Source organism: Electrophorus electricus, chromosome 5 (genome assembly GCF_041902795.1).
Source record: "Electrophorus electricus isolate QZ-2024a chromosome 5, ASM4190279v1, whole genome shotgun sequence".
Classification (NCBI taxonomy): Eukaryota; Metazoa; Chordata; class Actinopteri; order Gymnotiformes; family Gymnotidae; genus Electrophorus; species Electrophorus electricus.
In genome coordinates, this window is record NC_137501.1 from 25,331,768 (window position 1) to 25,358,715 (window position 26,948).

Here is a 26,948-nt window from a genome sequence, read left to right on the forward strand (position 1 = left end):
ACTGTTTCTCCCTCCCCCTGCTTCCCGCCCTCCCAGTGTTGACGGCTCTCACAACCACTCAATTCGCATGCTTTTATTTTAAGCGCCAAATATATACCATTATTTTCCGATAATGGCTCTCGTGTCAAATGTTAAGATGGTTAACGTTCGAGGTTTTTTAAATACACAAAAAAATAATTACTAACAGTGTTTACAGAGTTTTGTCCGTATCTGCACGGTTAAAAAAAAAAAGCACGGTATAGTGAATTAATCTGCTGAGCTCTTTGTTCCTTCAAAGACAGCGCCGCCAACGACTACAGCGCCGCTTTGCAACATAGGACATAACTCTGCTCCTCCACTTTTGACCATGCGCTAATTTCCCGCCTTCCTGTAATTTCCCGCCAACTCCTGTCATTTAAAATGGTTCGCTCAGCACAAAGAGGATGTAGTGGAACGCTCCAATCACGTGGGATTCTAACTTCGATCCATCAAAGGGTATACCTGTGCTGTCACAGCTTTACTTATTATCCGCCTGGCGGAAGTACAGCACATAACTTCTATTCCCGCTTAAAATAAAAGAGGGACTAAAATAAATAGCAAAGATCCAAGTGAACAACAAACAAAGAACGATTAATCTTTGGACGTGTATATTAAAGTGTTATGGCCAAGAGCAAAGCATTTCATGTACATTCGGCAACTAATTAAATAATAATTTTAAAAAAAGAATAAAAAATATTAAAATTTTATATGTCTATATCCACCCCACCCAGAGGTTTCTCCGTGCACCACTGGACGGAGCACGCGTACTGCATTAGTTTGAGCGACTGTTTCTATTATCCAGTTCTAATTAACACCTTATTACTAATATAAAGACAACTCAATAATAAAAACATTTATATAAATACTGATATTTCATAACCAGTTTACAATGTCCACCTATTACCATGACCCCACTAAAGCAACATACAAAAACACAAATGACTTGTCCTGGATGTTTATGAAACAAAAATGGAGAGCGCATTACTTTGCAATTTGGTCTCCAACAACTGTTTATTATCTCTGCAAAACAAGGAAAAAATTCAATAAAATTTTGTTCAAGTATACAGTATATTTTAAAACCATGTAGAATTTTAAAAAATATTGTATTTGTTCTAATTTTCTGCCTGTTCCCCCCCCCCCCCTTTTCCCCCCTAGAGAATTAATACAAAGTTAAATGTGTCTGTTGTGACTGACAATATGTGTTGCTGCATCTTAAAAGTTTTCCATATGACACAGCAACAGTCTCTTTACACATCTGGGCAGTAATGCACCTGAAGCACAGAAAGCTGTACATATTAACAGAAAGTGAATGACTAGTCTACTAGTGAAGCACAGCATTATAGTTTACTTATTACGCTTCCAGTACAACGATAGTCTTAAATTAGCTTAAGAGGTGTTTTATTTAATCTCATCCACAATAAGAAAACACGTATGCATGCGCAGACATACGCATACGCACGCATGAGCACGTGCACACACATGCACCCTTATTTCGGACCATTCTTAACCTTCTGACCTCACATAACAAAAGCAATACATAAGTAAACTCCAACAGGAATAACTACTCATTTTAGAAAAAATCAACTGAAAATTTCAAATTTAAAAGAACCCAATTCCCTTTTATAATTTCAGTTGGTGCGTCTCGCATACATAACTGATCTGTGATGCCAAACATTAGTGCCATCTTAAATGGACATAACCCTTTCCTGTACATTTTGTTAATTTGAGTCCATTAAACAAACCTTTCAACATGGTTCCTCTGACTGTCCCCACTTTATCAACTAGTCAAGGGTTTTCTGAGAACCTTCTGAGCACCAAGTGGAAAAACAAAAAACTGACAAACACAGACTTTGCCAATGACACGTGAACAAATTTAGAACAATGAGTGAGAAACGACTAGTTCCCAAGCAATTTCACATTTTAGAATAGGTACATTCATAACATTTCATTTTGTAATCAACTTCAAAACTCCTTAAGCATCTTTCAAACATTGCAGTGCCTTGTATTTGTCCTCCAAATTCTTAAAAATTCAAGGATTTTTAAGGCCCATGGGACTGCTGCCCTGGCTTCTCTTAAACTGCTTTTGCAGCCTTCAAATCTAATTTTAGTGCTTAAAGGGATGGTTTAAAGAAACAGCTGGTTAGTTCACTAGATGAAGTCAGAACTCATATCTCGTCAGCCACATGCCTTTTACTGGTTGAACTCTCTCTTTAATTTTGTGTTCACGTATAGTGTACTTCCAGGTAGAGATGAACAACGCCCAGCACTGTGCCGACTATATCCTCTCTTTTTTTCAGTTTCTCTCAACATGTCTACTACATGCCAAGCGATTTCCCCGACTGGCACTCCCTCTCTCGGCCTTGTTAAAGTGAGTACTAAGTTACAGTAGTGGAGTTCTGTCCTCTGATTACGCACCAGGCCATGAACACGTCCCTGTTGGAGAAAGATGTGAAAACACTGCTTAGTCAAATGGCATGTGCACTGTGGAAGGACAAAATGGGGGAGGGGGGGGGGGGGGGGAACCCCAATGAGCATGCAAAAGATGGTCAGTAGCATGCAGTCCATTATATTTTTGGGATGGCAGTCTAATATCCTGTGAATGAAACATTGTGTAAGAGGCCTCTACCTGCAGTGGGTGGCCACGCACTCATTACTGCAGTACTCGCGGTCCCAGTCTTTGCTCTCAATGGGCGGGTTGTTGCAGCCCGCACGCACGCACACGGCAGGGCCGGCCGGCGGCGCCACTTCGGATGCAGGGGAGCCGTTTAGCTCCACCTCCATCTGAGAGCGAGGAGAGAAAGAAATGGAGAGAAAAAGGTGAAATGATGGCCGGAAAATGAGACAGCACACTATAAACCCAACTGAAAATAAATGACCTGTAACTATATGAATGTTTTAAGAGTAGTTTGATATATCCATTTTGTTTTAGCTTTGACTTTTGGAGGCATACCCCTTCTTCTCCTTCTGCCGTCACTATAGCAGTGGGCTGCGCCACCTCCACAGCCAAGGCAGGGGAAGACGACACCGACGCCTCCCCCGCCGTGGTCACGATAATGGGTGTGGCCATGTCTGTCTGTACAGGGGCGGGGACAATCTTGATTTGCAAAGGTGGTGGTGGTGCTGTGGCAACCGTGGCGGCGACCTGCCCGGCAGCACTGCCGCCACGTGGCTTGGCCTGAAGCGGGGGTGGGGCAGGGGAGTGTACCATCTGTTGGAGGCGTGGGGGAGGAGGGGTGTTCTGCATCTGCTGGAGAGGAGGCGGCAGGCGGGCCGAAGAGGCGGGGGCCACCAAGGGCATGACTTGCTGTTTGGTTATGACTATCTTGGCGACGGTGGGCGGTGACTGCGTGGTGGCAGGGACAGCGGCCGGCTTGTGGGCGCCCGTGCGGGAGCGCGTGGTGACCTGTGGCAAATCGATGATGATGTTGGAGGTGCAGATGTTGGTGATGGTGTTGTTGTCAGGGGCGTGCTGAGGGATGCGACTCGAGCGCGAAGGTGGCTGTGCCGCCGGCTCAGGCGTGGCCATGGCTACAGTGGGAGGGGCAGGTGGAGAAGGGGGTGTGTCCAACACCTCAATAGTGGGCTGCAAGAGACAAAAACAAATTATAAATAAACAGTTGTAAAGTAGACAAATATCAATACGAATGGCTGATTACATTACCTGAGAGAGCAGATTGGCTCTGTAAGCTGCCAGTGCTTTAAGGTACTCCTTTTTAGCTGCTTCAGTCTTCCTCTTGTAAACCTGAAGCAGAAACAATGTGATATGAAATAGTGCATTCTTGCAATTAGGATACATCTTTAAATGTGTTAGTAAGCATTGGTATATGTTCATCTTTTAAGACTGCATTAAGGTAGACATGTATTTGACATAAGCTACTGCCAAGACACATGGAGAAGTCCGTTTAAACGTTTAATAAACATTTGGAAAATGCCAACAGAAAATTCCACACAACATTATGAAATCCCCTGCAAATTAAGAGGTCTTCAACTGTTGTACTGTTAAGCTAAATACACCATGTGGTTATTATAAATGTACAGATCAGAGATATTTTAACAACCAGCAAATATATATATATATATATATATATATATACACACACACACACACACATACACACACACACACACGCACGCACGCACGGGTGTACCTGTTTTTGCTCTTCCCCCAGACTGTCCCACATTGATGCCACGATCTTGGACACTTCCCCAAAAGTGGCATTGGGGTTCTGGCCCTTGATGGCTGCCTGCGTATCTCGGAAGAACAAGGCATAGGCAGACACAGGCTTCTGAGGCTCGTTAGGATCCTTCTTCTTCTTCCCTTTCTTTGCCCCACCCCCTCCACCAGCAGTCACGCCTTTCCGGGCCAAGGTGGGTGGGGCCACAGCTGAGGAGGTAGCGGGCTGCTCTGCAAGGGACGGGGACAGGGAGATGACACCAGGGGAGACTGAGAGGGAGACCGGGGAGTCCACCAGCACGCTCTTCTGAGCCAGAGGGTGGGCAGAGCAGGGGGGGGGAGGGGGAGGGGTATGGGGGGTGGAGAAGGGCATGGTAGCCAAAGAAAGTAGAGATTAGTTTCCAGAACATGATGGGACTGTTTTTTGGGCATGCATTATTCCTAGACTAAATTATAGTGTCACTGGTGAATTATAACTTTTTAGTCTAGGTTTAGAAATAATCTTGATCAGGGAAATTAGTCCTTTAACTTTTAAGATACACCATTAGTTTCCAAAATTAAAAACAAAGCAATGGGCAGCCATGTGATGTACTACATAACCTACATTACAGTTAACTACACAGTACAAATAAAATCAGAAACAAATAAATGACTAAAGAAAGCAAAGCAATACAGGTACTCCTTGGAACATCAGTTTCCCAAATATCATGTAACAATTCCCATTGTGTAGAAAAGTAGAAAAGTTCTAAATATAGATGTAGCAATGCATTAAGGATAACTGGTAAATGCACCAAAAAACAACTGCAATTCAACTGGCATTTGTGATCTTCTGAAATCTGATTTTATAGTGCAATATATTTTGCATATCATATAGTATTTGACATGCCCTGTAACTTGTACTGCACTTTAAAATCAGTCAAAAAAACTTTCAATTCTACAACACTGACAAAATTCCCCATTAAAAAGCTCTATAGATCAGTATGAAGGCTTATAATTGTACCTCAATTACATAATTTCCCACAAAACTTTACAAGGTTGCAAAGACTCACTCTTCTGAAGTCGTCCATGTCATCATCCTGCAGAGATTCAGAAGGTGAGCCGGTGGTGGACAGCGGTTGGTCAGGTGACTGGGAGCGTGGCAGGATAGTCCCACCACCCAGACTGAGACCCAGCTGGGCACTGAGCTCTGACTGGTCAATGGTGGTCAACTGATTGTGACCCAGGAGACCATGGTTCATATCAGTCAGTGGAACGTCAATGGTCATGGGGGAGGAGTTACTGAACTGAGATCCAATAGGGTGGCCAATATCCTGAAACAGGTCGAAGGCAATTGGGTTGGGTTTAGAAATGTGTTTCTCATCTATAACAACAAACTGACCTATATAATTTGTGCATGACTAGTAAAAGCAAAGTATGGCTGCAGCCCTACATGTCTGGACCTTTTTCCAATATCTCCTCACCATTCCCAGAGTAGATGCAAGCATGGGCCCCCCTCCCTGCTGGCTCATCAGACTAAGGTGCTCCAGGCCCTGCGAAGATGGGTTCACGAAGGTTGAAGCAAAGGAGGGGTCATCGCCCTCGACGACAGCGTTGCCAGGGACGCCAGAGGAGGGGCCGCCATCGCCCAGCTCTCCAAAATGGGACACCACATCCGAGACGCTGAGGGTGGAGTCAGGGTCCAAAGATATAGGTGGGATTTCAAACTCCTCATCGCCAAGACTGGGTGTGTGGAAAGTCTGCAGGGGGAAAAATAAAATTATTAACTAACCAAATAATTAAATACAAAGAAAACTAGTACATTTTGATAGAATATCAGATCATTCATGGCTACTAGCTTTGCTTCAACAGTAATTGGACTCTGAAGTGTTTATTTTGTCCTACACATCCTAATTCCCGTTCTGCTCATTAACTTGGGATTTAGCCTGAAGGGTGCCGACACTGACACAGACAAAAAGAAGCAGAGCATTTTGTATGCAAAGCACCTTAGCATCCTGGATCGTAAAGGATGTATTTGGAGGGAAGAAGTACCTCGGAGGAGGACAGGAAAGGATGACCTTCTCCACTGATAGCCAAGTAGTTGTCACTTCCTCCAGGGAACTGCAACAAAATAAAAACCATATAGTGCGAGTAGAAAAGGAAAAGAAGAAATAAATCAACAGAATTGTCACATAAGCACATATTAAAGTGTTCTTTTCATTAACAGCTCAATTTCAGGCAAACAAAAATGAGAGGCTTTTGGATGCCTGTTGTTAAAATATATTTATTAGCATTTCAATACATACAATGCAAAACAACTGGCCGAAATTTCTATCTTAAAGACCTGTGTGATCACCTTTTGAACTGTGTCAAATCCATTAAAAGCCTGAGGATCCAGAAACTCCGGATCGCCTGGTTGTCCAGTCCCGTCCGTCAAATCAGAGTAAAAGTTTAGATCCATTTTATTCCAGTGTAACAAATCTTAAATCTCAGCAGCGTGAGCAACGTAAAACAATCGTATCTTAGGAATTAAAGCTGAACTAGACTGTTGTTTCAGTACAACGACCACTCTGTCGTAAAAATTCTCCAGTTAAGATTTCCAGTACACCGTAGGCCTTGGCAAGAAGCAAACCCCTCGGACTTACTCCCATACCAAAAATAACTTGTCTACCCCACTAGCTAACTCAAGACCTGGCTTGTTCCATCTTGCACGCCTGACGCATACTGCGGTACTGGTGCGCTTGCTAGCTAGGTTAGTTAGCTAACTTTGAAGTCTAATCACGCATTCTAACAAACAACATAGCAAACGTCCTTCATTAGACTTTAACAGCACATAAGAGTCGGATGTGCATATTAAAGACAAACGATTCTTGAGCGTAGAATCATCCTGACCGAAGTCGTGCTAGCTAGCTCGCTAACTAGCCTGCTTGCTATTAACATGGGAAGCAACGAGGTAACCAGCGCCGACTTGAATGACAGTCACATGGAAAAAGACGGCTAACGGCGTCACTAACAACAATCGTGCTGTTTCGTGCTACGCCCAATAATACGCACACCACAAATACAATTGCAGAGTTAATAAAACGAGCCAAATACAGATCAAGAGTCCAAAACCAGCTGGTTGTCAAGAAGGTCGGTCACATCGCGAGCGTTTTTCTGTGATCCTGTACGTGCGCGACAGGCATCTCAGTTGAGTCAGTTATCGATTTGGATTTCATTATAGTAGAAGAGAGAGGGGTCAACTGTATGTCTTGACATTTAACGTGTTTAAACCCTGTTTCTTAACCCGATGTAAGTTATATCAATTGCATCCGCATAAAAAATATGTTCCCCCAACCATGTACGTGGTTTATAGTATAAATGGGAGTAATAATATAAGTGGTATTTTCAAAACCACCAAGCTCCCCCCCTATCACCAGCCAGTGAAATAGTCCTAATGTGGCCCAATATGGTGTAGATCGTCGGGTTATTCACCACCAACAAATTATATTAAGTCGGTAAGCAGAGTGGGTTTTAATTCAGTAGTACACACACTGCAAATAGATGGAACAGCACTGAATGTTAAACATTTTAACCAAGTGGAAGGACAATCACGTTATATAATTGCTGGTCCGTTCTCCAAGGAAGAACTTTGGATCTGGGTATTACACATACATGTCAGAAAGCCCCAGAGTCGTCTGATCTATTTTAGAACTATCTGGACATTTGTACTCAAGAAAACGTTTGGCTAACATTCATATTTTCATAATTTAAGTTACTTGACTTTCTGTAAATTAAAAAATAAAGTTGGGATTGCCCTTTACAGATCATGTCTTTTTAGAAAGGAAAAAATGCACCAGTTCAGCCCATAGTCATCGACTGTGGCGATTTGTTTTACAGAAATGTTTTGTTTTATTTTATCTTTAGTTACATTCACCTATTAAAACGAAGTCCTGCACTTCGTAGTTTTTAAAATATGGTAGTTAATAAACTTTTGTAAGAAAGACCATTTAGTCACCTAGAGCAAGTTAACATTTTAGCAATGAAAGAAGTTAAATCACAATCTGTTTCTGTTATAAGTCACTTTCTTTGCCGCATGGTTTAAAAGAGTACACAGATGGCTGAAGATAAGAGGTTTCTTGCCAGCGATTACAAAAGTGTAAAACTGAATGATAGACAAGTGTGCGATTTTGACTATATCCCAGGTAGGTTAAGTAATGTAGCCTTCGCCAGCAAGCCATCATCAAGAACGACGCTGACTGACTAGCTTTGGTATACTAGCTAGAAGCATCCATCAAAACAGCCAGATTAAAAAAGTGATGTCAAAAATAGTGAAAATATGGATTGGGGTCGATGTCCAAGTTATCCAGTCAACCGTTAAACGCTGAGAAAATAGTTTTCTGAATGCAAATTGTGCAATTAACTACTTTCCTATACAGAAAGCCATTCATTTTGGTTAGCTGCTAACGGTCGTTAGCTAGCTAGATAGGATAACTACAACAAGGAAGTTGCTTCGTGTGTGGACGGGCTTGGTGGCTTTTCATCTCCTACTTAATGGACAAAAGGGCTGTAAAGTGTGAATTAACAGGTCGGGGGTGGACAAGGTACCACACAGATGAGCTATTTACACTGAGTAACTTTCAACTTCTCTTCTTACCTCCATACTCGCCCTGAAAACGACACCGTTTCTGTCTTGTGACTTCGATCAAAGGGATTCTCACAAAAAAAGCACTCACAACATGGCACCGGCTTCCGGATTCAGTTCGGAAACGGAAGTTACGCAAGCAAGCTACCGGCTGCGTTGTTGCAGACTCGGCCAGTCTCCAGTGAGGTTTCTGAGCCGGTCAGCAAACACAGATCCTACTAAATTCCATGTCATATAATTTTGATCTCTTTACCAACAAAGGAAAATGACAATTAGGGGTATGCCCTTGTTCTAGTAAAAGTGATGAGTTAATTGGTTTAGGAAGAAGATGTGAATGCATAATATTAGAGAAAGCATACAATTCAAACGTTTTCTTTAGAAAATCAGTTTTATTTCCCATTTGTTTGAGACTGGAGTTTATATTTTAATATTAATGTAATAAAAAAAGGAATGATAAATTGTAGATCTTCGGCATTGATTCACAAGCATGGTGGACAGGAAACGACATCTCTGCACATAAAAAATGATACAAGCATTTTCATAAACAAAATCTCTCTTCCCATCTAAAGCCAACATGTGCACACAAGCACATGTGAAAAAGCAGGTTCCACAAATACAAACCTTTTAGGAGAGCAGGAATTACAGTGCAAAGGCTGACAGCACATAAGTTGTTTGAAGAAAAGAACAAAACCTCCAGCGCATATCACAGCAGACATGTATTAAAAAGATTTGTGTATATGCACAGACACTACCTCTGTTCCTTTCTCACACACAGACAAACATGCATGCATGCTGTCAGCCTAGACAACATTAAGCACTAAAATGGCATGCTGAAACATGGGTCTCTAAATGTGCAACAGTGCCTGCTTCGTATTGCTACAAAACTGTTACCTTTATTCCACAGAACCAACTTCTCATAACATCCTTGTACAACACACACAAAATAAATAATAGACGTTAGCTGAAAATAACCTTTCAACTAATGATCTATCATTCAATTTGCAACTCTTCATACATAAATGACTAGCTCTAACAGTAACTAACTAAAAACACACACACACGGTCCATTATCAACCAGAACAACCCCTGAGTCAGTCCATGGAACACACTTATTGTCCAATTGTGTGATACATGTGTGTGTTTTGATGTGTAGAAGACTTCTCATTAATTGGTCCGATACATGGCTTTCCTTCCCACGACCACTTTATAGGAGAACTTTCCTCCTTTATCTCCACAGCCATAGAATATGCACATAACTACGGCAATACACACTAAGAGCCCAGTCTTTCTGTGCCAAACACTGATCATCACTAAAACAGGGACAGCTGCTGACATTTTTGTTGGTGTTGGTGATAGTGATTGGAGGCTGATGGAAAATGGCTAAGTGTGGGAGGAGCTTGATGGAGTGGGTGATTTTCAGACACTACCATGTAACAAAGTCATCCACACTTTGTTCCATCAAAATTTTCTTTGTGACACCCCTAAAAACCCACTAAGTGACATCCCTTTTTATCTTCTTTGCTATTGGCTGCTATGTGGACAATGCATTTCCGTTGGCCATCAAGAATAGATGGTAATGACCTCACTTCCTCCACCCCTAACCAATAGGACATGCTCTAGGCCCTCTGTTAGAACCTCCAAAAATTCCATATCTGTGTTTCAGTCAAGGAAAGTCATTATTGCGCTAATTAAAAAATAAACAACAAAAACAAAATCTGAATTGCATAAACACTTAATTTAACAAGACATTAATTATAACACAATCACTAAACATTCAACTCTGCAGAGGTTTATTTAAACATAGAAGCTGTGAAAGAAAGGATACAGTTTTCGTCCCCCTCGGGGTTCTTGGGCGGCCCAGGCATGTTCAGCAGGACCAGCCGGGCATCGTGGGATTTGTTTACAATGACCTCATTGAGCTTGACTGCCGTATGCATGCGCCGCACATTGGAATGGTCCCTGCATGTTAATAAAGATCTTAAGATGCCATGATTAAAGAAAGTGAGTGTGTGTGTGTGTGTGTGTGTGTGTGTGTGTGTGTGTGTGTGTGTGTGTGTGTGTGTGTGTGTGGTGAGTGAGTGTGAGACACTCACGGCCGGATGCTCAGCATGTCTCTGAAGCCTTCAGGTGTGCTGCAGCCAGATGGTATGTGTGCCTGTGCGCGGAGTTCGAGGGCTTTGTCTTTAGTCCAGGTCATGTGGACGCGCCGGTGCTCTAAGGTAGCACCCACCTTGTCTGCCCCACCCACCCCATCCGTGTCATCGTCGTCATCGGAGCCGATGCTTGTCAAGCGCAGCATGGAGTTCCTGTCCTTCACCAACTGCGCCTGTGGGCAGGAGGAGGCAAACACACACAACCATAGATAAGTATTGGTTAATCTTGGTGACAGCCCTTTGCAACTGTGTTAACACACCTTTATCCTTTCTTCAATCAGATAATTTTACATACAGCTGGACAAATACAACCCCCCCCTCACACCCAGCAAGCCTTTAAATGGACAGCTCCCTCTTCTTCCTACTGTTGTCGCCATTTTATTGCTCTTTTTCTGTCTCTGTTACTCACCCAGTTCTCTATCCATCTTTCTTTCATGCTGTTGTGTTTCTGAGCATTGATTGTTACTATCACTATGCTGAAAGACATCAGCACCTCAAACACAAACACGCTAACTAACACGTAAGCAGGTAGGTTGGGGAAAAACTACTAGTTTTTTTTTTTTTTTTTTAAACTACAGGTATACAGCTAGCCAAGCACAGCTTACATTTAGAACTTACATCATCAAAACTCCATCGAACTCGCTTAAGATGGCGCTCATATTAAATAGAGAAGTTCATATTAAAAAAACACATCATGGCCAATGCAAGGCTAGATACAGTAACATGGACACCTTTTGCTAACCCCCTACCACCACCCACCCACCCACCCACACACACACACACCCCCCCCCCCCAACCTACCTCTCTCTCCCGGTCTGATTTGGAGAGACGCATTTGCCGAAGCATCTGTGACCGCTGTTCCATCATCAGAGTTCTTTCATATGTATATGCACTGATATCACTGTCATGCTGAGGGAGAAAGGGAGAGATATTACTTTGGTTCCTATATTAAATTGTAAGTGCCCAGACTTACACTGATAAAAGCCTTGTCATTCATACAGCACTGAGAAGTCTAAGTGTTCATCATCATAGCTCCTTCCTACCATCTCCACCACCTCTACCTCAGCCTCTATGCGCAGGTGGTAGAGGAAGGTGGCCAGGTCCTTCTTCATCTGAATCGAATTGTCCTCCATCTGAGCCACCGTGAAGATACGCATCCCGCACTTGCGCCACACCTGACGCACGCACACGCGCACACACACACACACACACACACACACACACACAAGCTGTTAATATGGGTTGTTAAAGCAGCTAAACCTAGATACCATTTCAGAGTTGGCTAGCCTACCTGCTTCGGCATGTTTCGGCTCATTATATCATTATCGAGAGCTTCAGTGGGATCAGGCAGGTTAAAACAAGTGTGACACTAAACTGTGCAGTGGCATGTCCCTCAGTGATTGGAGGACGGCCCCTCCTGCGTTAACTAATCGACACAGGAGGAGCTCCATTTGACTTTTGTTCTTTCCTTTCTTCTTTGCTACTTGTGCTTTCTTTCTCTGTGGGGTGGGTGGAGGGGTGGCGCTCGGCCCCATAAGAATCTGTGAGACTTGAGTGGCTGTGTCAAACCTTATGCTGGCGCAGCAGGAAGGGAAGCAGCATCAGCATGCCGCCATCGTGCACAATCCACCACACGTCGATGGTGCCCTCTGTGCATGGCTCACTATTGCTGGGGAACAGTGAGATGTTCTTGGGCACCAGCAGGGCGAGGTGGGCAGCCGTGGTCACGCGCACCGTGTCTATGGGACAGATAGGGCGCGCTGCTATCCCCAAGTAAACACGCACACAGAATACGCCTAGGAGCACACAGCCCTGCATGTGTGCACATAGTCTGCAGGGGGCACTGTTGGTCCAGAATTTCCATTAGCATGGTGTAAGGTGTGAGGTATAATTGTAGTTTATATTCTTAGTCCAGTCCTCGGTGGGACCATTCTGCCAGTCCTAGTTTTTGTTTCAGCTCCTCATACACCTGACCCAGCACCACTGAACATTCATTACCTGGCCAACATCTGATCAGGACAAAAATCCTGACCCGGATCAGTGTCCCTGAGGACTGGACTGAGAACCCCTTTGCTCCAGCCAACAAATCTAATGTGTTCCTCTCAAACCTAAACCCCTCCTCTTCCTCACTCACTGATGAAGGTCTTCCAGCTCTGTGGGTCCTCGCTCTGCCTCCAGGCATGGGGCCAGCCCATCACCACCGTGTTGGGCCTCATGCCACCCAGGCCACTGGACTGGATCATGTGACTGATGCCGTCACGTGGCTTCTGCGCCACGATGCACTGCACAAAGCCCTTCACCCGCTCCTTCTCCATCAGGTGCTTTAGGGTCTGGGTAAAAGGGTGAAGGGAGGGAGGGGAGATGCATTGAGAGAGGACTGGATAGGTGGATGGGTATGTGACAGCATGGATGAACAGATTTGGCTGAGTAAAACCCACACTGGAAGCAGATCTGGAGCTAGTCAGCTTTTGTTTGTTGCTTGAAAACAGCCAGAAAATTTTATTTAGGCCAAAAAATGAGCTGGCACTTTTGTGAATATCATTATAACTGTCATCGACTAGAGCATGTTCAGATCGATGCACAGTGGTATGAGGGTAATAACAATAACTGTGATCTATGTTTGATCTGCGATGAAGCTGAACCGAATGGATGAACAAATGCAGGCGTGGATGCCCATCTGGGCAAAAAGAGGGACAGGTAAGGAAGAGGAGGAGGACCTGCTCGGCGGCAAGGGAATCGCCGAAGCTGTAGAGGAAGTTCCCGGGCAGAACAGTGCCCACGATGGTTAGCCCTTTCCCCGCCTTCAGCTGGGAGGCAAAGGTTAGCAGGCGCGGAGACTTAACGTGGGCGTCCTCGTCCAGCTTCAGCAGGACCAGCAGTTGGGGCCTGATCCACACACACACACACACACACACACACAGAAACAAAAACACACACACAGCAAGAAAGAACAGGTTTTTTTGGACTTAAATGGGGATTACTCTTAAAGAGTAATGGTTTGCATATGGGAGTGTGCACTTAAGGGGGGGTTGGGGGAGTGTGTGTGTGTGGATGTGTGTGTTCACACAGGTGTCCACATACCTCCAGTTCTTGGTGTGCGGTGGGCCCTCCTCAAGTCTCAACAGAGCATATCGAGCTGCACTGAGAGAAAGACCTCTAATCCCATCTCCCCACTCTTTCTCTGCCCTGCAACACACAAACAATAATGGAAACATATATATTCAATGTATATATGTGGTCTCTGCATCATTTTAAAGGATTCTGAAGTGTTTGAGAATAATATTAACCATGATTTCTTTTGAAGGATTCTAAGTGACCACATCTAAAGAAAATTCCAAGGAAAATTTGCAGTGTATTGTGGCGCTCTAGTACACAAGGATTCCAGAGAAACAGTATATTTCGGACAGAGGTCCTTCATCAGCTGTGCAAGCAAAGTGCTTCTGAAAGTTAAGGAGCTAAAAGCAGTTACAAAACATCTACTGTTCTGAGCATATACCAGTTTGACCTTCTAGAACTTCAGAAGTACTTTGCTCGCAGATTTGTTCAGGAATCCTGGTCCTGTTCTCTGGAAACTTTGCATATCACACACACACAACCAATGTTTACTACCCTCATAAATACATATTTATATGTGTGTTTGCATGCGAGTTTTTGTCTGCGTCCGTGCACTTTCCACATGCATGTACACTGGCAAAAGTAAAGGTTTCCATGGCAACGTACCCGTGATACTCTATATACTTATAAATCATGCCCGCAATCACCATGGCAACGATTGCGTAGTACCATGACGAAATGAACATTAACGCCAAGCAAATAACCATTCCCAGAAATGACAGAGTCCTGAGAGAGAGAGAGAGAGAGAGAGAGAGATCAAAATAACAACAAAGGGATAATGTCATAAGTTTTGTAACACTGTAAGACTGTATTGGATGAACAAATATTTGGCATATATATTTACCAAAATATCATTTTTCAGATAACATTAAATAATAATGTTTATGTGAATCTAAAAGGTCAAACATATTAAGGGCAAACATCGGGTGCCATGTTAGGTGTGCAATTACGTGTATCCATGCACATGTGGGCGTGTGTGTGTCTGTACCAATGGTAGTAGGAGAATCGAGGTCTCCAGTTGGGGGTCCTCAGCAGGGTTTGAAGGGCACAGGCCAGATTTACAAACAGATAACACATCAGGAAAAACCTGCCCAGAGACCAACACACACGTTAGAAACATGCCCAGAGACTGACACTGACAAACACACACACACAAAAAAAAACGTGCTCCGAGACAGACACGTTAGATGTGCTGACATAATGCAGGTTACACAATGCAGCTTGTATGTATGCTTGTTCGCGCATACACGTGCATGCGCGCACACACACACGTGCACGTACATGGAGAGAATGGGAGCGACCAAGTCCAGGGAGGCGATGAGAATTCCCAGTTCAGCAATGAAGGCAGTCAGGAGCAGAGCCCAGGTGGGTTCTCCATTGGCCTTACCATGACCAAACACCTTTAGACACAACAACCAGCATCATGTTTAACAAAGAGCCATAGTGAGAATCCTCAGTATAATCAAACACCTTCATGCAATTTATATACACTCAAATGTATTAATGTCACTATTATAATACAACCACATATAGAATAAATACTACTTCAGGTAAAGACCCATGGAGGCATACTATAAAAAACACATCTTTAGAGAGCAGACACTTTAAAAAAGTAAGAGCTACATAAATTAATAAAGAGCTAGAGGGTACATTATAACATTCAAAAATGACCAACCTCTTGCACAGAGAATGGCAATATCAAATACACAATCTATATCAATGTCAACAGAGATTAAATATTACAATTGCGAGGCATTATACTTAAATACTATTCTGGTTACCAAAGGTTAATCATCATCATAATCATCATCATCATCATCATCATCATCAACTATTTCAGCCCAATCAAAATTATTTAATCAATATACACTTCATCTGGTAACTGTGCAATTATCAATAAAAAAATGATACAAGGCATAATACTAAGAAGATTCTCAGAAAAGCAAAAGACACTATATGGCCAAAAGTCTGTGGACACTTGACCATCAGACCTATGAAACTGTTTGTCTTTCCTAAATCAAGTGACACACCTCTGGAGGCTATAACAGCCTCCACTCTTCTGGGAATGCTTTCCATTCCAAGATTTTGGATTGTGCCAGTGTGTCCTGGCATTGCGCACAGTCAGGCCTGTGCAGCTGTTTGGCCTTGGAATCACGTTTCATGAAGCCCCAGACACACAGTTCTTGAACTCATGTTAGTTCCAGATGCAGTATGGAACTCTCTGAAGTGCGTTGCACAGAGGGACTCGGCTTCCCCTCTCTGAGAGTTTGCGTGGGGTCTGAATTGTTGTTGCTCCTAGAAGCTTCCACTTCACAATAACACTTACATCTGACAAAGGCAGATCAAGCAGGGCAGAATTTGCACAAACCATACCATGTTCAAAGCCACTGAGCTCTTCAGTACGACCAATTCGACTTCCCATGTTTGTCTATAGGATTGCATGGCTCTGTGCTTGATTTTATTCACCTGTTAGCAATGGGTATTGCTGAAATACCTGAAGGTAATGATTAAGATACATGTCCACATGCTTTTGGCTATATAGTGTAAATGATGAGGTCAACTGAAAAAGCAGCACCACTACAGGCACAGAAGACAGTGATGACTTACTCTCAGGAAGGGAATGATGTTGTCTTTAGCAATAGCCTGCAGCAGTCGTGGGGCACCAGTCAGTGACTGGAGGCCAGCACCACACGTCGAGAAGAAGGAACCAATCACAATGACCCAGGGGGAGGGCCATGCAAGCGTGCCTACGACTAAGTTCCCTTTCACAGACTCTCCAAACCTGCAGGAGAGATAAAATGCTATAGAATGAAAGAGAAAAAGAAAGAAGGGAAAAAGAAAGAAATGATGAGAAAAGGACAAGAAAGGAAAAGAACAAAAAGAAAAGAATATAAACATACTTGTCACGAAGAAGCACTCCTTCCACACAGGCCCCAAAAATCAGTACACTGCTCAGGTCTGTTCCTCACATTTAGGAAAACATCACCACAACCCAGTATCATCTACAGCAACACACTGCAACCTACCTAACCTCATGCCATCAGCAGCAACTTGGGAACAATCAGAGCACGAGCATGGAAGGATACACACAAGGGAGGTGGTGAGGATGGCTAGCACAGTCCCGATCGGAATGGAGCGCTGAGCATCCTTCAGGTCACCTGACCGGTTGGAGCCCGCCATGATACCTGTGAAAGACAAGGCCAAAATATTTAACAGGTTTGGGCCAAAACTTTCACCCACTATAAATCTTTTTTTTTTTTAAATTAAAGAATTTAATTTATGTGATATCACTAGCACCTGTCACAGAAGGAAAGAAGATTCCCACCAACAGCGTGAAGGAGGTGGTGATGTCGGCAAAGATGTAAGGAGAGCCATTCCAGACGTGGCTGGAGTAGCCGGGGCTGTGGGCGGAGTGAGAACCTTGCTCCAGAAGGTCCCCTTTACTGAGGTAAGAACTCCAAATGTTGTCTGGAGATGCAATGCACACATAAGGACAAACACGACCCCCACACAAATTGTTAATGAGCACAAAGACAAACACACACAAACACTCATCGAGCTTACCACTCACTGTAGTGCCACCTATTAACACCTATTAAAATCTGTGAACACCTATTAAACTCTGGCTCCTTCTCTTCAGCCTCTTAAAAGCAGAGTCCTCTATAAATCAAATAGATTTTAGGATAAATTTATAATTCTTCTTACAACACAGTGTATATACAAGAAATACCTGCAATAACACCACTCGCAAGTCCTGGTATTCCCTCAATCTGCGTGACGTTGTTGTGAGCAAAGTACTCATCGCATATTGCGTTCATCTCCGATGAGTTGCAGAACTGCTGCCACAGGATGGTCGTCTTCTCCACAATTGCAGCCAATGGGGCTTCCGTGCCATTCAGGCCCCCAGTGACATTTGTACCCTGCTGTGTCTGCATCTCCCGCGATAACAGAATTGTCTTGGCACACTGACCATCCGAAAGGTAATGCTGAGAAAGGCTGCGGTTCCCCAGCATACACACCCTGAGGAGAGACGTGGCCGTTGGTCAATCAAAAACTGACTATGATACTCGGTGAAGGCACTCGGGAAAGGCACCTGCCCGGGCATCCATTGTGTAGGCTCTCCAAGGCACATAGAGCTAGACACTAAAACTTTACATATGCTGCACAGAAAACATCACTGGACAGCCTGGCTGAACCAGGGGCATCCACATGATTTCAATCACAGGCAAAAACCTTAAGCTGCATCAGTCGGGAGTCGTTTAATTGGTTCTGCCGAACTTGGCCAGGTGTCCCGAAAGCGATGTAAACCAAAGGTCGTCGTTAAATGGTAGAGCGAGTATGACACTGAACACTCTCTCTCATTTAAGATGACCTGAACACCAGAATGTGTTGTGGCAAATGAAACCCTTGCTGATAAGTGGGCACCCAGGGGTGTCACTCATGCTTGGGAGCATTTGAATTGGTACTCACGGGAAAAAAGGTGGCCTGAAGGCAGACACCAGTGCGCCGGTGTAGATGGAGAGGATAGAAATGATGACACAAGCCAGGAATACAGATGCTAGTTTGTTCACATATTTAACACCCACAAAGACCAGAAGAGACATCAGCAGCAAGAATATGGAGCCATAAACACGCATGTTATTCAGCATGGCCGCCGCCTCGCCATCAGTATCATGAGATATAAAGATGGCGGCTCTCGGGGCTATGTACATCTGAGAGAGAGAGAGAGAGAGAGAGAGAGAGAGAGAGAGAGAGAGAGAGAGAGAGAGAGATGGGTGTACTTGACAGAGTAAACAAGAACAAAATAGAGAATTTTAATAATGAGCTTGCGGTAATGTCTGAGAACATGTTTACTGTTCACACAACAAACAGAACTCCTGATCCGTCAAGTGTCAAGCCTCTGAAGGCCTTAAATAGTGATAGTAGAAAAGTAAGAAGAGCCACTAGAAGGTGGATGTGAAGCAGGATGGGATTAAAGAAGGATTATGGTCATGGTTTAGACTGCTACTTTCTAGAATGGTTTAGAATGCTAGATTTGAGAATGGTCTAGAATGGTTTCAGAGGAGGTTGCATGAGGAAGACTGTAAGGAAGGCTCCCACACCAACAGGATCTCGATGGCTCCGAGGATGTACATGGACCCGGCGAAGGTGGTGCCCAGATAAAAACACAGACCCACTGCACCGCCGAACTCTGGGCCAAGCGAACGGGAGATCATGAAATATGACCCCCCGGCTACAGGGGGTGGAGATAACGAGTGGGAGACAGAGAGACAGAGAGATATTAGTGCATCTATGCTATACAGCTCTACAAAAGCATTATGGAGCATTACAACTGTCAAAGTATGAGTTAGAAAGGTGCATGTTAAAAGGACATATACATATTGATACACAGACACAAAAAATGTTTAAAAAAGAAAAAATATCACACTAGAAAAGTAGTGACAGTTGCCAGTCAATCAATCAATCAATCAATCGCTGGACAGCCAGGACCTATAGTGCACCCTGATTAGATATATTGTCTCAAATATTTCAGCGAAAGATTACCGATATCGAAACTAAAAAAATTGGTATTTGGTATATGACACACAGGGCTTGGAGGATCATACAGCTATGACTGGTGTGGTAGAGAGGGAAACAATGAGTCATACCTGGTACCACTCCATTAGTGGCAATGGCACTCATTGAGATAGCAGTCAACATGGTCTGAGGGAGAGAGAGAGGGAGAGAAAGAGAGAGAGAGAGAAATTAGGCCAAGTGACTTAATAAACGATTTTTGCCACTTTTTCTTTACTGGCAAAATTTAAAGAGCAAAATGTCCTTTACCACTAAAACAAGTAATTGCTGCGGTGGCAGACTGCATATGTGTGTGTGTGTGTGTGTGTGTGTGTGTGTGCCACTCACACAGCAGCAGCAGATGAAAACTATACACAGGGCCTGTAGGATTCCTGCTGTGCCCACGACCCAGGTGAGCCTGAGGAAGAGGATAACGCCAAAGATGTTCTGCAGACACGGCAGGTACACGCCCATGAACGTGCCCATCTGAGGAGACTGGTGGGCAAGACACGCAGCAGAGATTCATGGGAATCATAGTCAAGTATCACATGCGTCCGCATACAATAAATGCAAAATCATGCCACATTTGGGGAAGCTAAAACCATTCAGTGAAACAATGGAAGGCCCTGAAACTGCTGAGTCAGGCATTAGAAAACAAGCAGTTTACAGCAAGAACAGAGGGACAGCTATTTTGAATGAGTTAACTGGAACCCCCATATAGCACAATGATAACTAAAAAGAACATCCCGGTGGTCTTAACACTTTCACTGATGACTAACAATGGCCATCAGCCCTGGTTCTGGACTGGCTTGGCTTGTTTTCAGTCATAATTTGAAAGCCAGAAATATATACAGGGATTGATTTGATGAGGGATGCGAATCCCTCAGTTAAAAAGAACCATGGGGACCTTAACATCTCCCTTTCCACCCACTTTGGATTAAGGTGATGTTATTTAAGATATCTGTTATTAAAAATTTCACTCTAACTGTGTGTAACATTTACACACCAAGATGCCTTGGATATATCATGAATTCTTCATTCAAACCAATATTGTGGAAATACAGATAAAGTGGTTCTGTCTAATCATGGGCTTTCTTTTTACACAACCAGGGAAAGATATTTGGAGTCAATACAAATGAAAATCTGTTCCTGTATTCCTAGGAGATTGTCTTAATATTTAAATGTTAAAAAACCCTATCAGCTGCATTGTCATGACTGGAACTAAGCAAATTTAGTGAGATATTATTGCAAGCAGTGTGGCTACATCTGTGCCTTTAAACCACATTAAGGCTCAGAGAAAGAAAAGAAAATGTGCCCGTCTTCAAATGCATTCTCCCAAGACTTACATGTGCTATGTGGCCAAAATTTTCAAAATGGAACTGCTTCTTGTGTGGGTGAAAGAGCACAGTTAGCAGAAACTAATGGCCGACGTGACGTGGACGAGCTAGTTCCGTTTTTTATATAAGAACACATTGCATTATATGTCTTCTTGTTGATATAGCTTTATTAAATGTAAAATTCACAAAATAAAACTAAGTGAAAAGATACATCAATTACAGTAAAGGGTCAAGATAAAAGAGATTATCTGAAGCTAACGGAGATTGTGCGCCACTAACTAACGGCTAACTGCTAATAAAATAAGTTTATAAGGTAAGCAACATAGGCATTTAAAGGAAAGAAATATCAAACAAAATTAAGCTAACATTACAAGTTTAAATACGAGTTTTGGATACGAGTTTAAACTTGTAAAGCCGTTTAAATTGCCCTAATAGCTACCTCACCTATTTGCAGCGAAGGTTCGAACGCATCTGCTCTGCTGAGATGCACTATGCAGTTTGCCTGTTTTATATGACTCAAACAGCAAATCAGAAATATGCAAAGAAATAACTTTAAACTGAACAGCAAAACCATAGTTTTGTGAATGTAGAAATTAAAGAAAAATAGCCTTTGCTTGATTTGTGCTTGGGGAAGCAGAGAGAATATCAGGGGGGCTTCTATATTCACGCACAGTAGTATGAATTCACAGTATGCTTTACTCGTATGTTTTTCGTGATTTTGTGTTTTTGAGTGGGTGTGGATGCGAATGCTTTGTTTAGAATATTTAAAGCATGTGCGTACTTATCTGGGTATTTTATGATTTGGCACGAGAACCACGTGCAAGTGTGCGTTACCTTGCTGGATTTGCGCTTCTCGCCAAAGTTCTCTGCCTCCTCATGCTCCCGCGCCCCCTGCGTGAGGTTGGTGTAGTTGGCCAGGCGTGAGAGAAGAGAGGACACCTTTGGGCGAGTGTCCATCTCCTCCTACACAGAGAGAGAGAGAGAGAGAGAGAGAGAGAGAGAGAGAAAGAGAGAGAAAATACCTTCTCCTTCACTGAACTGTACAGACTGAGACAAAGATGTGATCTAGAATCTACCACTTCCTGGATAACACTTAGCATAATAAACTAAATTCTATTGCATTAATGAATTCTGTATTAATTAATTGTAGTGCATTCATGGACCCTGCCAAGTGTCCTAATGGAATTTTTGTGCAACTCGGAGTGATGTCTCGCTTGTACTCTAACTGTGCTTCTCAGGCTGATATTAATGCAGTTTTGTACATACCTCAAACAGGGCCAGGTTTCTGTCATAGAAATCGTCATCATCGATGACATGACTGTTATTGATATACACATTGGAGATCTTAGGATTTCCATCACCTGAGAGAGAGAGTGACAGAGAGAGAGAATTAGTGAAGGATTAGATTTTAGATGGGGTGGATCTCTTAGTAGACCTGCAGCCCAAATCTGTAGTGCTTTGCGTGTGAGAGTGTATGTAGGAGAGAACAACACAGCAGCTCTGCTATCACACTGTAGTTTCAACAATCGTGTCAGCTCTGCTGCTCTGTTCCCCCTTATACACACACACAGTCAAACACCAATGTGCACACAATCACATGCATATGATGTTGATATGACTTTCTTGTTCTTTAAATGATCAACTGCCACCCTCTAGCATTACTGTGTGTTCAATATGCATGCATGTTTCAGAGACCACCGAGTCATTTCATGTATTTGGCGTAACCGATGAAAAGTAACACCGATGACCACCAGTGATGGTGATCCTTACTTCTACTCAATGCTATCTAGTTCCTTAAAGCTATGATTATTACATGGTTATAAAGATGTAACATGTGAATACTGGAACCGGATAGGTGTACGAACCACTAAACCAAAAAGGCCTATAACAATACAATGAGGTTAACTTGAACAGCACCACATAACCTGCTCTGATAGTTGCTCTCTCACTCACCGTGTTCCGTGCGGCTGCGGTCCGGCGTGTCCACCCCAGCTGATGATGTCACGGCCCCAGAAGCTTCGCTGGGTGGCTCGCTGCGCGTGACGCTCTCACGCGAGCCAAAGTGTACACGTCCACCCGATCGCAGGCTGAGATCAGGCGACGTGTCAGAGAGGCCTGGCACATCCTCAGCCTTGGTGGGCGTGACTGTGAAGCGGACGGAGGACGCCACAGCCTCTCTGGGTGGTTGGGGTTCCACCATCGCAAGAAGGGGGGAGCGTGGGGGGTGGGCGGAGTTCAGAAGGTGGTCACAGGGAGCTCAGCTAGCAGTGCAGGTATGGCTGGATTTGAGGTGACATCTCCATTGAAAGCGAGTGGCGTGGACACCAGGGGGAAATACTACAACCGTTTTGATGTGATACAAGTAGCCCAACTAGTTTCAAAAGATTTACAGAACAGCTAAGAATTAGGGTTAGGCTATGGGTCAGCTAGATTCACAAGAGGTACAGAAAAGCTGAGGATTTGGGTGTTTTAAACTGTTATACTGTAGATTTCAGTTTTAAATAGATGTACAATTTATTCTGGGTGCAAGTGAAATCATAGTTGAGATTGGAGGTAGAAATGCTTTTAATAAAGTGCTCTTTCTATACAATCACAAGTCTGCTGATGGAAAAATATAAATGTGTCAGAAAAATGGGTTTTGAAAATGCAGGGACTACATTATACATTAATTGCGTTTTGGCTGTAGGATTTTTTAATAGTAGGGAAAACCTCACTGTAAAATGGTTTGACTAGATAAGAATCGGAGTATTAGTAAATTGACTAAAGTGCTCTATCTTAATGCAAATATAGAAATGACAGTCTGTATGGGTATGAACAAAAACAGAGAAGAGAAAAAAGATGCATACAATAAGAAAGGCAGTATGGAACAAATGCAGAAGTTAATTCATAGCATTGCTTGACATTCATTTTCATTTATATCATTGCAGCAAGAGAATCGTATTAGATTGTTTTTGTATATTTGAACTTGCGCGGGAAAGGTAGCTAAAATTACAGCCAAATTACTTACGTATTGAGGTTCAAAGTAACGGAGACGGGTAGTATAGTTAACTACAGCTTCGACAAGGCGGGACGCAGTTAGAATTTAATCATTATACAAAAGCGGTTCTGACCGGTCGGACGAGAACGCCGCGTGTTCACACGCGGAGGCGACAAACGGTGCATTGAAGACCCGCTAAATTCAAATAATTTACGAATTAAAACATTTATACTCAACCGTCGGATAACCAACTCTGGTGGTGGTGTTTGTGGCCAGTTGCCAAATAAAACCCCTTCAACTCTTAAGAAAATCCAGGTGCTGTCATAACGTTCCTAACGGTCAGTTTAGTCAACCTAACGCTAGCTAGCTCACAGTATCAGACGTCTTTGTGCCCCAAATTAAAGGCCTGTCGAGATTACACCAGGATGTCCGCGTTTATTTAATTTCTTAAATGAAATTAATCACGCCACGTAGGCCTATAAGCCTGGGAATTAATTTAAGTAACTTAAATGCTGATCCTCTTCCCTTATGGTAAGACTATGGGGCACTGATGCTTCAAATTATACTTGTGAGCGCCCAGCTGCTGAAGCGAGCTATTGAGCTAGCATCCATTAAGCCAATTATGATTGTGGATCCTATCGGTCACTCCAAGTATTCATTTTCATAACCGATTACTTGTCAAAATTGCACGTCGAGATTCTGTCCGCGTCTTGATTACATTCAAGAATTTATTCAAGCAGCTAGCTTATTTAAAAAAAACAACAACAAAAAAAAACCAAAAAAAAAACCCCAATGCGCCAGCGATGCGGATACACAGGAGTTAAGAGACACTAAGGTATGCTCAGCGAGACAGCTATGCTAGCTAGCTACTAGAAATCAGAGTAAGAAAAGCAAGTGAAACAGATCTCTTACGTTTTGGTGGGTTTAAGTTTATTAACTAAAGGTATGCGTCCGGTAACACTGGTGCAGTAATTGTTCCCGTCAATTCCCGAGCGCGTTCACTTCGCTCACAACTAACATTCGTTTGCCTAAGAAGAAAGATTTTCGTGACATTTACCTTGTAATCCTTGTTTTACGTCCAAAAAAAATGCGAATATCTTGAACTGAACTTAAATCCATTCACTCTCGGGGTACCCTCGTCCTTCCCATTAACTCAAATCAGCACGGCCAAATAGCATGAACTCCAGCGCGTACCCGTGCCAGTTCCTCTTTGTTGCCGTATGCTGCAGAAATGCATCCTGGGAGATGTAGTCTTTTAAACTTAAAATGCCAAGGCGCTACAAACGACAGTGGAGACACGAAAAATATCTAAAAGTCTAAATGATTTATTTTAAATGTGAGATGTCAAGTCAAATGATACGAGTGGTTATAAAGTTTAACAAGTTATTACATTGTACTGAAAAGTCTATACAATCAATTTCCATCACCAACATATGTAAGCAACGTAAGTTAAATGGGAGACCGTAATCCACCCACGATATACACGTGTCTATAACCATATCTATTCTTCAGTGTTTCACAACACCGGTCGTGGCTGTTGGGTAAGCAGTAGTCCGAAGCGTTTCTTCACGGTCACTCGGTGTCGGGAGAACTTGTCATCAGGCGAAAAACGAGCTGGGTGCGCAGAGCTGGTGGGCTGTCCGGTAGAATCCACCTTCTGAATCGGGAATGGAACCATTAAAGACAAAATCACATTTTTAGCATGTAACCAAAACATGGTAACAAACCCCCCTTTCCTGCATTGGCCTTCTAACGATTAGGTCCTAAACTACACCAGCTGTATATTTAAAGGGTAAAAACTAGGTTACCAATTTAGCTTTAGATCAAACATCGAAGCTGTTGGGATTTAGAAAGGTCACCAGAAAAAACGGAGCTACATATAAACGCCCGTCTCACCTTTAGTGTATAAACTCTGTCCCCGTTCTCGTTAAGGTAGAACTGCAAGAACATGGCGGCTCTTTGAGTTACGACCCGTCTTTTCCTTTGGTGTTTTTGGTACTTGGAGATTTCGTTTAATTAAGTCAAATATTTCAAAGTAAGTCCATTCGACAGCCTATAGCAAACTACGAAAGTAATATAAAACGTAGTTGCTTCTGAACACGCGTGTACCTCTTCTCCTTGATTCCATGTAAAGGATATCCGGATGGCATCATACGGCAGAGGATGATGGGAAACTGAGTCTTAATTGAGAAGTCATCATAACTGAAAATGGACTGCCATCTGCCGTCAAGGCTATTGCTTTACGATTCGAAAATAGGTCTATCTGAATCGGTCGGTTTTGAATCAAATAAATATACCTGTTTTAATAGGCCGGGTTTGGCCTCTTCTGTAACTTTTTGTAACCATCATTGTTTTTGCGAGTAACGCAAATGTTGGAATGTTTAAATTTGTTTGTTTTTAAAAACTGAATTGTTCATTTTTTAAACGACTTTGAAAAGGATGACTCGTTACAGTATTGGTAAGTAGGTTTTAACAGACGGGTTTTTACATACGGATTCATCTAATCACTGTTTAAAGGGTACCTGCGAACTCTGGGACAACAAACAGGCATGTCTGTTTTTTTGCGACATAGATGAGCGCAGTTATCCAACTGAAAGTTCAGTGCAGCTGTTATCACTGCACTGTCTGACAGCACAATATGTATACAATATGTATAATTTCATTAATTACTGTATACAAGTTCATGTTTTTTAGGGTCTCTTGCAGTGTCTTCATTCTAAAATGATTGCACAGTAAATTCTAGAAACTGATTACATTTTGTGGGAAAATGGCACAGCCTAAAAAGTCAGACATGATTTCTATACACAAATATTGATCTTATAGTTTTTTCATATTACTTTTATATGTGTTCATTAAATCACCCAGTTTTATTTATTTGTCTTTTTTGGTTCTTTTTGAGCCCAGGCATCTAACATTTTCTCAGAGCAAATTTATGAAGCTGATTGACTTAGCAGTGGACATTGTTCCTGTACTCTCTGTCCCCAGGAAAGGACCACCTCCTTCAGTCATCACTGGACTGATG

At 42.9% G+C, this 26,948-nt stretch overlaps 3 protein-coding genes across 14 annotated transcripts; all 3 read right to left on the bottom strand.

The window, feature by feature from the left end:
- Positions 1-997: 997 nt before the first annotated feature.
- Positions 998-8,901, bottom strand: tox4b (TOX high mobility group box family member 4 b). 4 transcript variants are annotated; one of them, XM_081714527.1, is made up of 10 exons: positions 6,525-8,790; positions 6,221-6,289; positions 5,653-5,928; positions 5,242-5,502; positions 4,167-4,499; positions 3,680-3,760; positions 2,969-3,601; positions 2,645-2,799; positions 2,434-2,451; positions 998-1,038 (listed from the first exon to the last, which is right to left on the bottom strand). In XM_081714527.1, coding segments are annotated over exons 1-10 (1,932 nt in total). In that variant the 5' UTR covers positions 6,630-8,790; the 3' UTR covers positions 998-1,037. The 4 variants fall into 4 exon arrangements, with proteins under 4 accessions (XP_081570653.1, XP_026887804.1, XP_026887802.1 ...); XM_027032003.3 differs by lacking the exons at positions 998-1,038; positions 6,525-8,790 and adding an exon at positions 8,805-8,901 and having other exon boundaries at positions 1,400-2,451; XM_027032001.3 differs by lacking the exon at positions 998-1,038 and having other exon boundaries at positions 1,400-2,451; positions 6,525-8,789.
- Positions 8,902-9,167: 266 nt separating this feature from the next.
- slc12a6 (solute carrier family 12 member 6) lies at positions 9,168-25,123 on the bottom strand. 9 transcript variants are annotated; one of them, XM_081714533.1, is made up of 26 exons: positions 24,984-25,123; positions 22,903-23,749; positions 22,216-22,310; positions 21,784-21,912; positions 19,961-20,107; positions 19,708-19,762; positions 19,162-19,292; positions 18,530-18,771; positions 17,790-18,079; positions 17,357-17,527; positions 17,146-17,244; positions 16,960-17,017; positions 16,667-16,841; positions 15,341-15,459; positions 15,048-15,146; positions 14,666-14,785; positions 14,027-14,131; positions 13,663-13,831; positions 13,080-13,275; positions 12,515-12,684; positions 11,989-12,120; positions 11,747-11,854; positions 11,564-11,599; positions 10,886-11,118; positions 10,618-10,751; positions 9,168-10,444 (listed from the first exon to the last, which is right to left on the bottom strand). In XM_081714533.1, exons 2-26 carry the CDS (start codon positions 23,147-23,149, stop codon positions 10,353-10,355), a joined length of 3,552 nt encoding a protein of 1,183 aa, XP_081570659.1. In that variant the 5' UTR covers positions 23,150-23,749; positions 24,984-25,123; the 3' UTR covers positions 9,168-10,352. The 9 variants fall into 9 exon arrangements, 8 of the variants coding, with proteins under 8 accessions (XP_081570659.1, XP_026887796.2, XP_081570655.1 ...); XM_027031995.3 differs by lacking the exon at positions 11,564-11,599; XM_081714529.1 differs by having other exon boundaries at positions 13,080-13,831.
- Positions 25,124-25,231: 108 nt separating this feature from the next.
- On the bottom strand, positions 25,232-26,076 carry nop10 (NOP10 ribonucleoprotein homolog (yeast)). The gene is made up of 2 exons (XM_027031998.3): positions 25,823-26,076; positions 25,232-25,583 (listed from the first exon to the last, which is right to left on the bottom strand). The coding sequence occupies exons 1-2, from the start codon at positions 25,874-25,876 to the stop codon at positions 25,443-25,445; spliced, it is 195 nt and encodes a 64-aa protein (XP_026887799.1). The 5' UTR covers positions 25,877-26,076; the 3' UTR covers positions 25,232-25,442.
- Positions 26,077-26,948: the final 872 nt, after the last annotated feature.